Raw genomic sequence first — 17,704 nt, 5'->3', positions numbered from 1 at the left:
GAGCGAAAATGACCATGTTTCAAAAGAATGCTGGGAATTGTATGAAACTGGGTTTACCTACCAGTTGTTTTGCTCATAAAAACAGGGAAATGAAGGGGCTCATTTATGAGCTTGTGACTCAGCTCAGCAAGTCACCTGGCTGTGCTGCACTGCATTACTGGGAAAGGGCAGGAATGCATCATATTTAAGTCAATATAGCACATTCCTGCCTTTTTCCTTGTGCTGGTGCCCTTTTGCCAGCCTGGTACCAATGTAGTCATCCTTACACCTAGGTGCAAAGATACCTGTGTTGCATGCAGGCGCACCTTCCTGTGCTTCCTGGGAGGCATATTCCTCTTTCAATGTGTGCTGTAGAATAAAAAGAAATAAGGAGAAATAGATATATTTCTCCTTGGTGAGCCTCCCTTGTGAAGGAGTACGTTTTTGGCGCACCCTCAGGTTTACAAGTTCTTGTAAATCTGGAAATGCGTAAATATCCATGGGAGTTGCATGGGAACACCCATGCAACGCCTATGGTGCTCCTTCCCAGGGTAAGTAACGCAACGCAGCATACTGCGTTACGTTACTCCATGTACCACGTTGAGTGGTACTAACGTCAAGCAACTCTCTCATAAATATGCCCCCAAGTATTTACTGGTATGTTCCCGTGCACATACCTTCTTCTGTTCCATAGGTGCCTTGAAATTGATCTCGCTCCTTTGCATCTGAATCCGCTGCTTTTCGACTTTCTTCTTCAGAAGATCCATGTACTTAACGTACATGGCGTTTCTTAGCTTGTGCATGTTTTTGTACGTCTCAAGGAGGCGCTAGAAGCAAAGAAGACATCAAACATGATTTAAACATATTGCTTTTGCTAATGCTGGCGCGTAATGTGTACCAAACAAATAAATGTAGTCCTATAGCAAGTAAAACATATCAGGACAGGGCAACCTGCATTAACATTAACTTGTAGATATTTTACAAATGACCCTGAATTCGAGGGAGCCATCCTTGACTATCGCTACCGCTTGGAAGTGAACAGTCAGACTAGTAAATTCAATGAGGAGAGCAAATGTATCGCAATTAAAACCAAAATACGAACCGCCCATTGAAAGATTTGTCTTGGGTGTCACCTAACCGAGTTAATATAAAATGAAAACAAGGGAATTTGAAATAAAAAAGTTATTCATGTTTGATCTTTGAGATTTTCAAATTTAGTTTATTGAATCATAGTTCTATATTAGTGATATATTTTAACATTAATACTTATTTAACATTGACTGAGAAAGAGTCAGTAGTCCTGTTCGAGGGCCGTGACGTTTCTAAAGGGGAGTCCAGAGACAATTCAGTTGGCGTTGTCCACTGTTCTTTAATTCTTATATCAGGTGAAACACTGTAGTCTAACAGACAATAATACGAACGAGGGGGCATATTAGCAAGGGCAATATTGTCGCTTTAGTGGGACTTTTTCCTGCTAAAGAGGCGATATTTTTATCGCCCTATTAGCAAGATGTCGCTAACAGCAGTTAGCAATAGCTTTTAGGTGATAGCTACAGGTTTCGGGCCCGCTTTGCAAGTCAGCGATATTTATCGCTAATGACATGTAAAGTGGGCGTACCCAAACTGTTAGCGACTGAAAACAGTCGCTGACACAGCTATCGCCTATTAGCAAAGCAGGCGAAACGATAAAAAAAAATCACGCTAAGCGCGATTATCGCTATAAACTAACGACTCCTAAAAAGTTGACTTACCTGTATAGTCAATGGGGGGTGGATTATCAGATTACGCCCCCATTGGCGTTAATGCGAGAATATCGCTGGATTTCCAGCGATATTCTCGCATTTCAACGCTATCACTGGATATTTTAGCACAATGGAGAAAAACATCGCTAATAGCATGTTTTCTCTGCTAAAATATCCAGCGATAGCCAGCGATAAAAAAAAGTCGCTAACCACGTTTAGCGATAAATATCGCTATTTCTTGCTAATAGGCCCGAGGTTTTTGTATAGGGCCCACTCTGAACAGAACTACTTTACGTTACTCCTAAATTTGACGGTCGATAAAAAGAGGCGCATTGAAGTAAACGGATATGCCCAGGATCACAGACATTGGTCATGGGTGTAAGCCGGGATTTGGGTCCATGTTTTCCAAGTTCACAGACTGCAATTCAGCTATTGGGAGACTTAACACCAAGGATACTGCTGAGAGTGTATGTATCTCATAGGAGATGCAAACCTGCCTTGGGCTAACAGACCTACCTTGCAAAATAATCAACGCAAGTAAAATGAATTTGAGACTTTATAAGGCATATTTCAGGATAATAGAATGCTTAAGGATCAAAGGAGACAGATGCATGATTAAAAAATATATCTGTGCTGTTGCCCACAGGGCAAAGTTACATGTTAGCAGGGCCATTGGAAGTATGTGATTCTGAAGCTGTTTTTTTCTGCATAATTATGGATTTTCCACACTTGCCACATAATCCACCATCTGCTGAGTAAATTGCAGATTTGATTGAATAGTTTCTAGCTCAGATGGATTAAAATGTACTAAAAAAAGCACTGCATTTGCTCCTGCGCTGTAGTCTTCTGCAAAATGTATCTGGCCACCTTTGAGTTGATATTTGCTCTATTCAGATGGGAGCCTGGCACTAACGAGATGAACGAAACTGTTGCCCAGGCAGTAGTGTGTGTTAAAGTGACAAAATAGAGATATGCCACACTATGCCTCATAATTTGTCTTTTTTTTGCAACTTAATTTAGTCAACCCTGCCACTTAATTTGTTCCTCTATTGCAGCAGAATTCTAGTGACCCCTAGAATAAAGCAGGAAGTCCAGATTATTTATATAACGATATCGTTCACTAGATTTTAGAGAGGTGTGGCTCACTGGTTAGAGGCGGCAGACCCGGAGGCTGAGAATGGCCCGGGACCAGGGTTCGATTCCCGACGCGGCAGGGTCGAGGACCAGGGTCAGCGGACTGATAATTCTCGCCTCGGTGCCCACTTTGGGCAGTGATCACACTCGGTAACTCTGGGCATTAAGCTTGCCTCATCTCTACAACGGCCCCCCACAGACGCCGGGGATGCCTGGCTTCACCTTGGAGATACCCAGCATGGGACCATCTCACAGGGAAAGCCAGGACGGGTTCCCCAGCGGTCATTCGCGCCAGGATACTCCGGTAGTAATTGAGCGCGCTACAAAACACCTTACATTTACATTTACATTTACATTTTATGTATTTATGGATAAAAAGTCTGTGTTATTTAATATTGTATATTTTTTATATATTTACTAAGATGAACTTTGTATTGAGAATCTTATATGACGTTTTTTGATGAATTTTTGGACGTATTCGCTGGTTCTATGAATATAGTATGATTTAATGCTGCTTTTATGGCTTAAATTAGACGAAAAAAGTATTTGCTGACTTGACTTGATATTGTTCACAAAACTCCATTTGTGTTATTGAGGGAAAGTTTGTCTGTCACTAAACTGCTCCCACTCTGGTTATAGCTGTGGCGAAAATGTGAAATGAGGAAAAGTTTGTAAAATAATGGTTCTTAAGTGATGCCATAGAACAAAAACATGTGAAATGAAAAAGTGGCATAAAATAAGAAGGCAGTGGCAAATAAAGAATATTACAGTGGGGAACGATGCAAAAAACAGGGGGCATATTACGAACAACTAGCAAAAATTATTGCTAAATAGGTTTAGCGACAATTTTCCTATCGCCAAGCATCGCCAGATTTTATCACTGAGATAACGTGCTATTAGCAACGTTTATCTCAAAAGCTATAAAATTTCCGGTGATAGCGGTGAAATCCGTGAATATCGCTGAGAATACAGCGATATTCACGCATTATTGCTAACAGGGTCTTAGCCATTATATCCACCTCTGTTGGACAGGCCACATGAAGGGCCGCTCTCCCCCGGCCCGCCCAGGCCCGAGCCCGGTCACGCAAGTACCACACACCACCATTGCACGTCCTCCGTCCCCTCAGGGACCCCTGCCTTCGAACATATCGACCTCGTGGGCCCGATCCACTGCTGGCCAGCGCGCCCATCGGGGACGCCATCTTGGACACTCCACCACGAGGCCGCCTGGCCCCCGATCGACCTCAACCCTGGGCCTAGCCAGGCCTCAGACATCCCGGCACCACCATCCACCCAGGAGGTGAGCGGGCTACTTGGCAAGTCAATGGGAGAAAGAGGTGTCGATGGCTCTCCCCCGCCAAGTGCCGCTCGGCCATCGCCTCCCCGGGCGCTGGCTCCACCCCCCTGCTGGGTGTCGGGACACCCTCATCCCGGACCTCCCGACCTCCAGGTGCGAGGGTCCGGACATCAAAGAACATCAGCCCTATAACTGGGGCAGCTCCAGAGCAGGAGGGCAGTTGTATCTTGGAGTCGAGAGACGCAAAGAAGAACTCATCCTTGACGGACTACTGGCGCTGCCGTAGCTCTGCCTTGTGCACCTTCATCTTGCCTGCTGGCGCTGCCGCAACCTTCGTAACCTTCCGATCCTTCATCGTCGTCGGGACCTGCTGGCGTGGCCGCGGACCGTTTGCAACCATCATCTCATCGGGACCTGCTGGCTCCGCCGCGGACCGTCGTTTCCTTCGTCCATCTCGGGACCTGCTGGCTCCGCCGCGGCCCGATCATCTAGAACGCCGAGCTCGAGGATTGAGAGCTATTTCCACCTTTTTGGTAACAAGACTGTCCCGCTACCCTTTTCCCAAACCAGAGACCAGAATCGAGGGGACCCCTGAGTCCAGACCTCCTTGTACCATTCCATCGTACTTAAAGAATTGCCTATAAAGTCTCGTTGAACTTTACCCTTGTGTGGTGTCCATCTGTGGGGGGGAAGTTACTTGCCTGTACGATCGCTGGAGACGGCTCTCCCCGGAGACCTCTCCCCTTATCCTCGGCCGACCCTCCCGGTCCGTCTAACATTGGTGGCCAGCGGCGCGATCCGAATCACCGCATAATCGTACAGAGAGTAGCTCACCCCACGACGAAATCACGATGACGACTAAAGAAAGCGGAGCAACCGAGAAATTCCAGATGGAGAAATTGGACGAGTACAGCCATCGCGAACTAAAACAATTCTGCATCGAACTAGGTATCGCTACCACCGGACTAAGTACCAAAGACGATTTTAAGCATGCCCTAGAATCTTGGGCAGAAACCGGGGCTGCCGGAACCCCTGATCAAAGCATCGCAGCAAAAACCACCACGGCCCCTGAAGAGCGAAGAACGGGTCTCTCGCAAGACGAGATCCAGGAACGAGAAAAAACCCGACTACACGAGCTGGAAATGGCCCGGCTCAAAATGGACATTGAACTTAAGTTGGCCGAACAAAAAATCAACTTAGAGCACCTGCGGCTCCGAGAAGAAAGAGAGGAGAAACAGAGACAAAGGGAGCTCGAGGAAAAGAGACTGGCATATGAACACGAGCGAAAACTAGCTGAGATCGACCTACGCAAGCAGAATAAAGAAGTAGGGGTGTCCGAGCAACCCCACACCCCAGGGGCAACAGAGAAAAAGGTACACATCCCCAAGGATGTCGTTCGAGAATACTTCCGAGAGGACGACATCCAGCAATGGTTTAAGGCCTATGAAATCGCTATGACTGCACACCGGATCGATAGAAGCGATTGGGGAGCCGGTCTATGGGGGAGATTCCTCAATGAGGGCCGCGACGCCCTGCTACAGCTCCCGGACCACCAGATGACCTCCTATGACCATATGAAAGCTGCACTCCTCACTCGCTATGGCCTCACACCCGAGATGTACCGTCAGAGGTTCCGAGACTGCACCCGCATCCCGGGTACAACTTGGGTGGACTATGTAAACTACTTTAGCCGAGCCTTCGAGGGCTGGATCAAAGGAAGCAAGGTCACAACCTACGAACAACTGTTCAATCTTATGGTATGGGAGCACCTGTCGAACAATTGCTTCATTGAACTCCGCCAGCACCTCCTCGACAGCAAGTTAACGGATCCCCGGCAGCTCGCAGCCGAAGCTGACCGGTGGGAAATCACCAGAGTGGGCCGGAATGGGTCCTACGAACAGAACCGGAACAACAATGGTCAGCACCGTCCCCGAGGAGGAGGAGGGGGCCAAGGACGAGGAAGAGACAACGCCCCGGTCGCCCCCGCTACCAGCACCACCCCCCCGGCCAACCGGGGCAACACCCCGGCGCGACCGGGATACCGAGCCAATGTTACGTGCCATCGATGCCAACGAGTCGGCCACTATGCAAACGACCCAAACTGCCCCCAGTACCAGAGCCCAAGACCCCGCCAAGTAGCCGCTGCTGCTCTGGGGGAGGAACAGATATCAGAGGAACAAGAGGAATATGAACAGGAACATCAAGAATGGGAGCCAGCCGCCATGGCTCTAGCCTGCTTAGGGGGGAAAGACATGGTCCCGCGGGTCCCCCTACCCGCTAACACCCAGAAGTACAGCCAATGGGTGAGCATCAATGGACGCCGGGCCGAAGCCCTTCGTGACACCGGGGCCAGTGTAACAGCCGTCCGCTGTCACCTGGTGACCCCAGAACAGTATCTACCAAACATTCTCTGCCCTGTACGTTCCGCCGATAACTCGGAAAGTCTGTGCCGGATGGCCTGCGTCCCCTTCGAATGGGGAGGGCTCACCGGCATGTTGAAGGTAACGGTCCGAGACGATGCCCCCGTAGACTGCCTCCTGGGGAATGACCTTGAAAGCTCTCCGTGGGCAGCCGTAGAACGAAGAGAACACCTGGGGATGTTAGGCGTCCCGGACTGGGCGTGTGTCACCACCCGGTCCATGGCTGCCCGTGCCAACCCCCGCCCAGAGGAACCCGAATGGCCGGCGCCGCCGCCTCCGGTCGCCCCGGCCGAAACCACCGACCGTGACGTCCCCCCAGAACCAGCTCAACCTCCAGACCTCGCTAACCTCGACCAGTGGCCTCAAGAGGGGGGGCCCACGCAAGAACAATTTCGCCAAGAACAGAAGACCTGTCCCTCCCTCGAGGGACTCCGCCAGCAAGCGCTCGCCCAAAGCGCAGGGGATACCTCCGGAACACACTGGATCTACTGGGACAATGATCTGCTGTACAGTGAGCAAAGAATCGCAGAGCTGGGGGCCAGCCGAGTACTAGTGGTGCCCCTCCGTTTTAGAGACTTTCTGCTAAACCTGGCCCACGATGTCCCCCTGGCGGGACACCTGGGTCAAGATAAAACCTACAGTCGTCTGGTGACCCACTTCTTCTGGCCCAAAATGAGGAACGATGTACACCAGCATTGCCGATCTTGCCCCACGTGCCAAGCCAGTGGAAAGAGCGGCCGCAAACTAAAAACCCCCCTGCAACCTTTTCCCGTGGTCACCACCCCGTTCGAGAGGGTCGGGATCGACATCGTGGGGCCCCTGGACCCGCGTACAAAACAAGGCCATCGATTCATCCTGGTGCTAGTGGACCACGCCACCCGCTACCCCGAGGCTGTTCCCCTGCGAACTGTGACAGCCCCGGTACTCGGCCGGGCTCTAATGGGGATCTTCTCCCGTGTGGGCTTCCCCCGAGAAGTCGTCAGCGACAGAGGCACGAACTTTATTTCTAAATATATGAAGTCCCTCTGGCAACAGTGCGGGGTTACCTACCGATTCACGACCCCCTATCACCCTCAAGGAAACGGACTCGTTGAGCGGTTCAACCGCACGCTCAAAGGGATGATCGGGGGGTTGGAAGAGCCCCTCCGTCGCCAGTGGGATGTGCTGCTGCCGTGCCTCCTCTTCGCATATCGAGAGGTCCCCCAGAAGTCCCTGGGCTTCAGCCCGTTTGAACTGCTGTATGGACACCCAGTACAGGGGCCGCTCAGCCTAGTCAAGGAAGGCTGGGAGATGCCCCCTCTCAAGAACCCACCAGATGTCTTCCGGTACCTCCTAACCCTCCGCAACCAGACCCGGCGGTTCAGAGAGCTGGCAAAAGCCAACCTAGAGGCCAGTCAAGAGGACATGAAAAAGTGGTATGACCGGAATGCCTCCTCCATCGAATTTGAACCTGGGCAACAGGTATGGGTGATGTCCCCCACCGAACCCTGCGCCCTGCAAGACAAGTGGACGGGGCCCTTCAAAGTAGTCGAGCGCAAGGGTCCTGCAACCTATCTCATCGACATGGAATCTTCCCGGAACCCCCTCCGGGTCCTCCACGCTAACAGACTGAAGCCCCACTTTGTACGTTCAGAACTCAGCCTCCTGATGGCCACAGACAATGGGGCTGAAGAAGACTCCGAGCCCCTCCCTGACCTCCTACGGACTCGGGAGAAAGACGGCTCCGTGGATGGGGTCCGACTCTCAGAGGCCCTCACCCGAGAGCAACGCCAGGAGTGTCGAGTCCTCCTATCACAGTTCGCCAGCCTGTTCTCCCTCACCCCAGGTGTCACTTCCTGGTGTGTGCACGATGTGGACACGGGGGACAGCCCCCCTATCCGCCACCGGGCCTACCGCATGCCAGATCGGGTACGGGCCTGCGTCCAGGAAGAGGTAGCAAAAATGCTCACGCTCGGGGTCATCGAGCCCTCAGACAGCCCCTGGGCCAGCCCTGTAGTACTGGTCCCCAAAGCGGCCGCCCCAGGCACCACACCGGAACTCCGGTTCTGCGTTGACTACCGGGGCTTGAATGCGGTCACCCGAACAGACGCACATCCCATCCCCCGGGCAGATGAACTAATTGACCGCATGGGAGCTGCCCGCTACCTCAGTATTTTCGACCTGACGGCGGGCTACTGGCAAATCGGCCTCACACCCCGGGCCCAAGAACGTTCTGCCTTTTCCACCCCCGATGGCCATTACCATTTCAAGGTCATGCCCTTCGGCATGAAGAATGCTCCCGCAACATTTCAGCGGCTCGTCAATCAGGTCCTGGCGGGGCTCGAAGGGTTCAGCGCCGCCTACCTAGACGACATCGCTGTATACAGCCACCATTGGCCCGAGCACCTCCACCACCTCCGAGCAGTGCTACAAGCCCTTCAGCAGGCTGGCCTCACGATCAAGGCCAGCAAATGTCAAATTGGTCAAGGGTCTGTAACCTACCTCGGACACCAGGTGGGAAGCGGCCTGGTGGCCCCTCTGCAGCTCAAAATTGCCGCCATCCAGTCCTGGCAGCCCCCCATCACCCAGACCGAGGTACGAGCCTTCCTGGGCCTCACGGGCTATTACCGAAGGTTTGTGAAAGACTATGGTACTATAGTGGGGCCCCTCACAGAACTCACGTCCAAAAATCAACCCAAGAAAGTCAACTGGACCGCAGATTGTCAAACAGCATTCGAACAATTGAAAGCCGCCATGTGTTCCGCCCCTGTGCTCTAGGCCCCCGACTACAGCAGGGAGTTCGTCGTCCAGACGGATGCCTCCGACCATGGCATTGGGGCAGTCCTGTCTCAAGTGAACACCGAAGGCCTTGATCAGCCAGTGGCCTTCATCAGCAGACGACTCCTACCACGAGAACAACGCTGGAGCACCATAGAGAGGGAGGCCTTCGCTGTGGTATGGGCCCTCAAGAAGCTCCGGCCCTACCTCTTTGGCACACCCTTTCGGGTGCAGACCGACCACCGACCCCTGCAGTGGCTGATGCAGATGCGGGGGGAAAACCCGAAGTTACTACGTTGGTCCATCTCCCTACAAGGGATGGACTTCACTGTTGAACACCGGCCTGGGCCAGATCACGCCAACGCGGATGGCCTGTCCCGGTTTTTCCGCCTCGACGAGGAGAGTCCCCAAGAGGATGGGTAATTCTCCCCGCCTTCAGCTGGGGGGGACGCATGTTGGACAGGCCACATGAAGGGCCGCTCTCCCCCGGCCCGCCCAGGCCCGAGCCCGGTCACGCACGTACCACACACCACCATTGCACGTCCTCCGTCCCCTCAGGGACCCCTGCCTTCGAACATATCGACCTCGTGGGCCCGATCCACTGCTGGCCCGCGCGCCCATCCGGGACGCCATCTTGGACACTCCACCACGAGGCCGCCTGGCCCCCGATCGACCTCAACCCTGGGCCTAGCCAGGCCTCAGACATCCCGGCACCACCATCCACCCAGGAGGTGAGCGGGCTACTTGGCAAGTCAATGGGAGAAAGAGGTGTCGATGGCTCTCCCCCGCCAAGTGCCGCTCGGCCATCGCCTCCCCGGGCGCTGGCTCCACCCCCCTGCTGGGTGTCGGGACACCCTCATCCCGGACCTCCCGACCTCCAGGTGCGAGGGTCCGGACATCAAAGAACATCAGCCCTATAACTGGGGCAGCTCCAGAGCAGGAGGGCAGTTGTATCTTGGAGTCGAGAGACGCAAAGAAGAACTCATCCTTGACGGACTACTGGCGCTGCCGTAGCTCTGCCTTGTGCACCTTCATCTTGCCTGCTGGCGCTGCCGCAACCTTCGTAACCTTCCGATCCTTCATCGTCGTCGGGACCTGCTGGCGTGGCCGCGGACCGTTTGCAACCATCATCTCATCGGGACCTGCTGGCTCCGCTGCGGACCGTCGTTTCCTTCGTCCATCTCGGGACCTGCTGGCTCCGCCGCGGCCCGATCATCTAGAACGCCGAGCTCGAGGATTGAGAGCTATTTCCACCTTTTTGGTAACAAGACTGTCCCGCTACCCTTTTCCCAAACCAGAGACCAGAATCGAGGGGACCCCTGAGTCCAGACCTCCTTGTACCATTCCATCGTACTTAAAGAATTGCCTATAAAGTCTCGTTGAACTTTACCCTTGTGTGGTGTCCGTCTGTGGGGGGGAAGTTACTTGCCTGTACGATCGCTGGAGACGGCTCTCCCCGGAGACCTCTCCCCTTATCCTCGGCCGACCCTCCCGGTCCGTCTAACAACCTCCCATTGGATATAATGGCTAAGAACTGGTCTGAGCAGGCGTTAGTTTTTGGAGATATTCGCGATTAGCGCGAATATTTCCATCGCTATGCCTGCCTTGCTAATAGGCGATAGCAATGTTAGCAACTGTTTTCAGTCGCTAACAGTTTGGGTATGCCCACTTTGCATGTCATTAGCATTAAATATCGCTAATATGCAAAGCGGGCCCAAACTGCTCGCTACCGCCTCAAAGCTGTCGCTAACATCAGTTAGCGACAGCTTGCTAATAGGGGCAATGGAATTATTGCCGCTTAGCGGCCGAAAACAGCCGATAAAGCGGCGATAATCCAATATCGCCAGCTTTGGTAGAATGCCCCCAGATGCCCTGGATTTAAAATGCTTAGTTGAAAATACAATGAAGCCGTCTGGTGGGAAAGAATGCTTTTGCCATAAGCCTGGTGTGCCATATGTCCGGAAAATGGCTAGTGGTGAAGCGTTCATAATATGCAGCCAATCTGTTGTGAATAACTAAGATATATCTATTGCTCAAGTTAATGTATGCAGTCTTACCCTAACGATTATCATTACTTCCTTGAAAGGATGTATAATGAAGGAATACTATGGAAGTATTATAGAAAATGATGTGTCACATCCTGTTAGGATTGTGAAATTATTGCTTTACATTTTACAGGATACATTAATAATCATATTCGTGCAGTCAGTCGACAGTCACATACCAGAATGTTGACATTGATTATAGTTTGGTAGCAGATCATACAATGTTATGGAGGGTATAGCGGAGCATAAGACAAAAGGCAAAAGAAAAAAGATAGGTTCTTAATCACCCTGTCTGGCAGAGGAGTAGCCAATCTATTTGTTACAAAATAGAACAAATAGTAACTTCTGAACTATTCGGGTTTGCGCTGCCCAAGGCAGCTAACAGGAACTGTGGTAACGTGAGTGGCAGGATCATGTTACAATATGGAGGATGTAGATAATGGGCGCTCATGGGGAACAAGGGAGCGGGGTGAATCTCTACGTATTTCCACCCAGGGGGCCGCAGGGCCTTCCTCGATGTACGATAACTGTGTGTGTGTGGTTGAATAGGTCCCCCAGTGGCTCAGTCTAGTCGGCTATCCGCACCCCGGGTTAAGAATTCACTGCGTCCCTCCTGCAGTACAGCATACAGTGCCGAGACCACCTGACAGCTGAGCCTGTTTGTTAAGCAGCACTGCAATACCAATTGCAGAGGTGGCTTGGTCTGCCCCAGTGCCCATGTCTTCCCATTTGCTGCCATAATTGCATTGTGTGCAAGAAAGAAACCCACACCAAGCTCATAGAGCTCCTACAGGCCTAGTCCGGCTCCAGGAATTTTTATTTGGATGGGCCAAGAGTGCATTTGGGTGGGCCACTGCTGGCTCGATTTGTCGCATATATGTTTAGACAGGCCTGCTTCAGGGCCCTCCTTTATCTCTTCTTAGTCTTACAAGGCCCAGTAAAACGCACTCTTTTCAAAATCTCTTTCTAAATATTATCACTCTCAAAAAGTGTTTTTTCCATGTAATGTTCCTTTGATGGGAAGAGGAGGTTTCTGAGGTGGGTGTATCAGGCAAGTGACACTACTCGGGCTCCCTCTGTGCGAACCTGCAGGGAGAATCCCGCTTCATTACTACCTCCACCTGACCCTGGACTCTGTAACACACTCCCTTACAGGCTTGATTATCCACTACTCCTCTCCAGTGGACCTTTTCTCACAGCCGACCTAGGGCCCCAGCCCCATATCAGTCACCATCGGGCTCCACTTTAATTTTTCCCGGTAAAAACATTAGTAAAATCACCTTCAAACTTAAAACATTGAATATAGCAGTAAATATAATTAGCACACACTTTAAAGTATGTTCCACAGTAGCCCTTATGACCTAACCGCAAATTAAATAAACAAAAACAGAAAGGCCATGACAGTGCCGACTTCAGCGCTGATGCGAAAGTATTTTTTGGCGCCGCACCAATAACCTCTTTCTCTGTAAATAGCTTTACTACCACCTTCCAACAATGCCCCTCATCTCTACATGGTCCCCCCTATTGACCTCCTCCTGGGATTCCCTCATTGCGACCCGCCACAAGTGCCCCTCACCTCCCCATAGCCCCTCCCCCTTATTCCCTTATGACCTCCTCCTCGGAGTCCCTCACTGCCACCCTGGGGTCAGCTTTACTGATAGAAATGTATATCTGCCCAAACATACTCATTTTAGCAACATTAGAATATTGAAAAACTGGGGAAGTTCTAACTATATCACAAAAGAAAAAAGCGAAGTTCTAACTATACCATTCATTTTGTATTCAGCTCTTTGATGACAGTTCATTGGTCACAGTCCTATGTTAGGATTTTAACTTCTGAACTGCAGGTAACACAGGGATCTCTGTGACAAAGGCAGTAACCCACTGACCTATCCACATAACATATAGCTTATCTGCATTTAAAAACTACCAACAGGCAAAGGATTGCTCTCCAATAGGGTCATTAATCACCAGTGTTATCTGGGCAATTTGTATTGTCTTATTGTTGTCCTGCATGCATCGGCCATGATAATGATGAACACGGTTTAAATTAAGCACACACGAAGTTTGTGTCCTGCTAGGCCTGTGCAGATTTTAAAAAGAAAAAAGTTTAGTAACACAGGGGCATATTACCAAGCAATAGCAATAATTATCGCTATTGCTTGGTTAAGAGATAAAAAATTATCGCCGAGCTGCAGTGATTTTTATCGCAGATAAACCTTGGTATTACCAAGGTTTATCGCAAATCCGATAAAAATCGGCAATAATGCATGAATATCGTTGAAAAGTCAGCGATATTCATGCATTACCGAACTAATGCTCTTAGCCATGTTATCCACCTACCATTGGATAACATGGCTAAGAACTGCTCAGGGGCAGGTGTTAGCTTTTGGAGATATTCGCGCTTAGCGCGAATATCTCCAAAAGTTGGTAATAGGAGCTAGCGATGTTAGCGACTGTTTCCAGTCGCTAACATCTTGGCACGCCCACTTTGTATGCCATTAGTGATAAATATCACTGACATGCAAAGCGGGGCCCAAGATGGTCGCTAACTGGTGTTAGCGACAGCTAGGTAATAGGGAGATAATTTTATCTCCGCTTTCTTGGCTTTTAAAGCCAAAAAAGCGGAGATAAACCCCCTTGATAATATGCCACATAATCTCTTACCTACTCCATTAGTCAAACTTTGTGTCACCGCCTGATGTGATAAGCCGCTGCAGGGGTCAGGAAAGGTGAAGAGGAATAAACAAACTTTTTTCCTGCGCTGCACAGAAAAAGAAATATCCACGCAGCAGAACAGTAGGCAAAGGTTTCCAGTGTCAAAGAAAGGATTTGTCGCCATGTGGAGATGAAGGGGAGTCGGGGTGAAAAAAATAAATATAGCCTTCTTAACATGTAAACGGTCTTTTAAAGACCTGTGAAGTACTCGGGTGCGGCTGCGATAATCTCTAAAACTGTCTGTGTGCGCCCGGGAAGCTGTCTCGGCCCTGGACAACACACATGACGGGGAGGCTTGAAGGACTTTGAGCCCAATGGTGTTGCGCGCCTGCCTCCAAGCCCTCACTGCAAGGGCCAAGGCTCCTGTTTGGGTGGGCCAGGCTCATGTTTGGGTGGGCATGGCCCACCCGGCCCACCCGCTAGAACCAGGCCTGCTACAGGCACCGGAAGGATAGTAGCGCACCGTCGCCGTACAGGTCACCTAATTAGGTGATCCCGGCCTCTCGCCATGGAGAGGGACCATGGACTTCCAGTGCAGTTTTCAAGGTGGGCACACAAAAAGGGGCAGCTGTGGTGCATAAGCGGTTGGTGTCTATCTAGGTTGTATATGTTGTTTCCATACGAGCTTGCCAACATAAGTGAGCCGACCCAATTATCTGGCTGGTCTACCCTTCGAGAACAGCCTTTCCAGCACGTTCATGCCCCTCAGGTCTGCTCGAACTATGCTACCCACCGCCATTCTATCTCCAGCCAGCGAGGGAATATGCCACTGCAGTTGTGCTACTGCAAAATATTACTCCAAGTCCAGGATCCCAAGTCCCCCGGCAAGCATGGAACACTGAAGGATACAGAGTGAGACCCACTTCAGAGGAGGTCCTCAATCAAGCTCAGACTCCAGGCTCCTCATAGTCCTGAAAAAAAGATCTGGTCGGCATCACTGGCACAGCTGCAAAGAAATATAAGAGCCTCTGAAGAACCAGCCTCTTCACCACTGAAGCCCTGTCCATAGGCGCGAGGAGTAATTGGGTCAAAAAGTGTATGGATTGGCGCATCGAGGTCAGAGACTTACCGTGATTACCATCTAGTAGATCCCTGTAATTGTGGTAAACATTTATGTTGAGGCAATGAAAGGTTTCAAAACTCCAGGGAAAGCACCCTGCTCCTGGTCTTCTCTTTGCCGTGGCTTAATCCAGTGCAAAGGGAAGATACAACTTACCCCAGTGTACCTTGAGGCCTGCCATCTCTCCAAAGAGATTAAACCAGCCATAAGGGACAGTAGTGAGTAGGTAAGGTCTCTTAGAAACACTAACACAGCGCCTGGTATAAGGACATCGTGTGCCAGTTCAGTCCCACCTTGATACCCGAAGAAGGGCCCCTGACACGCAGCCTGGCAGTGAGTCACTCCATAGAGACTGCGAAGAGCATTGGAGATAAGGAGCACCCTTGGCTTATCCCTCTATCTATGGAGAAGTGCACTTATTATATTCATTAAAGTATATTCACTTTAATCAGTAATCATTGTCAACATTATTGGGTCAATAAATCTTTAAATGGAGCAAAACATGTGTCTGTGCATTTTTTTATAAGCCTTCCAACCTTCAAAACTTCATAAATAAAAACAGGCCTTAGAGAGCATCACATTTTGACTACATTGTATGCAACCATAGACTTGACCTCTAGAGGGCGCTTCAAGGCCTGTTACTCTCTTAAATATACCCAGGCCACACTAATTGTTATGATACAATGAGACCCTAAAGGGTGCAGCATTCCCAGCTATAGAGTAAAATTTCCAGCTTTTGGAGTGCTTGAAACCATTGAGAAAATCCAGGAGAGCTCTTGGATTATATGACCCTACAAACATAGGGTCAGTACTTTAATAAAAGTTCATTTGGGAAGTTTCTACACTCCTGCATCACCCCAGGCCTTCTTTCTCACATTGGTGGTTCCACCTGCATGATGTGGGGTCCACCACAAGCAGACAAATATCCACGTCACAAGGCCCAGCAGAGCATTATGAAGCGTTTCTTCGGGAGCAGTGAATATTGTAACGGTGGGTCTCCCGCTGGGCCGGGAATCCGCATGTCTTTTCTGTTTTTTTATTATCCTGGGTGTGCCTGGTCCCACCTGATCACCCTCCCATTTCTCCTTTGTCAAGGGCAGCTCAGGAAGCCCACCCATGGCTGCCCCGTCAGCCACTTGCCCCGCACCTTTGAATGTGGCCTGGAAGCTAGCAGCATTTCTTTCTCTGCCATCAAGAGCGGGCAGAATTCATTATTTTGTGGTGGCTGTCCCATTACCACCAGACACTGGCACAGGGAGTGGAGGTAAAGTCACCACCACTGGAGGGGGGCGCAACGGCGCACCCCCATCCTTCCTTTGCTTCAGAGGGCCGCAGGTGGGGACTTGGCTCCCTTTTATTAGAAAGTGTCTGGGGGATGAGGTCCCTGTGCCAGTAGAGAGTCTGGGTAAGTGTCCCCACCCATGCCCCCATCCCTGTGGAAAATAGAGTATGGAGTCCTGTTGCGACCCCCAGGCTCTGGCCCACACCAGGGTTAAGTAATGAAACGACATTGGAGTCCTACCAGCATCATCACTGAATAAGTTAAAGGTCGCCAAACTATAAGCTGCCACAACTCAGGCCCCATTGGACAGATGTTGACAATCTTGGTCTCATTCTACCTCTGACTGTGATCTCTAGCCATCAGGAGGCAGTTGCAGCAACCCTCCCCTCAAAAGCAGTGCAGTCCTCTGGAAGCTGGTTCTCCTGGCTCCCTGCAACAGTCTTCCTTCAGTTCTTGGTTTCTGGCGCAAAAGTCCAGGCCTTCTCCCCACCTGGCCTCAGGGGGTATAACAGGGCCAGCCTCACTGGCCCTTGGGAAGACCCTATGTCCTGGGTTCAACTGGGAAGTGTCCTTAGTCCCTTCTTGGCAACTGTGGGATTCTGCTTCCAGTTCTCCACAGCGATCTCAAGGTCCGGCAGTGAAGCACAGAAAAATCATCAGGCAAAAGAAAGTCGCCCCTTTGTGCAAGAGTTTTTGAAGGGGAGAGGAAGGTTTCAGACGCCAGGCACCCCAGGCCAACTCTAGGGTGCCACGAAACCTCTTTGCCCCTGTCCCAACCCTCCGCCCATCAACTGTTGTTTTTGTATTTGTCACTCCGAGTGGAACGGGTATGCTCAGACGTGAGTCCTGTGTTCTCCATGCCACTGGAATCAAGCTATCCTGGCTGATGAGGTCTGGAAGCCCGAAAACGGCCCTAGGATGCTTGGTTCCAGTCTAGGGAAGACCTGTATTGGCAGTTCAGGCTGGACTGTTGCCATGGGGCACAGGGTCAAGACTGATTTGCATATGGCTGGGTTCCAACTGGAATGGCCTGGTGAGCAAAAAAATGGATTTAGGCCCAGATCTCTGTACTGGGATGAATGTATGACATTGTTCTGAATTCTGTTCATCAACTGTTGTTTTTGTATTTGTCACCCGAGTGGGACGGGTATGCTCAGACGTGAGTCCCGTGCTCTCCATGCCACTGGAATCAAGCTATCCTGGCTGATGAGGGCTGGAAGCCCGAAACCCGTTCTAGGATGCTTGGTTCCAGTCCAGGGAGGACTTGGTT

General features: G+C 50.8%; 1 protein-coding gene across 2 annotated transcripts in view; it reads right to left on the bottom strand.

Moving 5' to 3' along the window:
- LOC147708099 (uncharacterized) overlaps nt 1-17,704 on the bottom strand; it is a 958,668-nt gene that overhangs the window by 648,047 nt on the left and 292,917 nt on the right. For both annotated transcript variants that reach the window (XM_086926871.1, XM_086926872.1), the window contains exon 5: nt 657-806. In XM_086926871.1, coding sequence (XP_086782997.1) covers nt 657-806 — 150 coding nt within the window. The remainder of the gene's footprint in view (nt 1-656; nt 807-17,704) is intronic.

The sequence above is a fragment of the Lissotriton vulgaris genome, chromosome 6, assembly GCF_964263255.1.
Source record: "Lissotriton vulgaris chromosome 6, aLisVul1.2, whole genome shotgun sequence".
Classification (NCBI taxonomy): Eukaryota; Metazoa; Chordata; class Amphibia; order Caudata; family Salamandridae; genus Lissotriton; species Lissotriton vulgaris.
The sequence above is the reverse complement of the archived record's forward strand: the minus strand, read 5'-3'. Positions and strand labels throughout refer to the sequence as shown.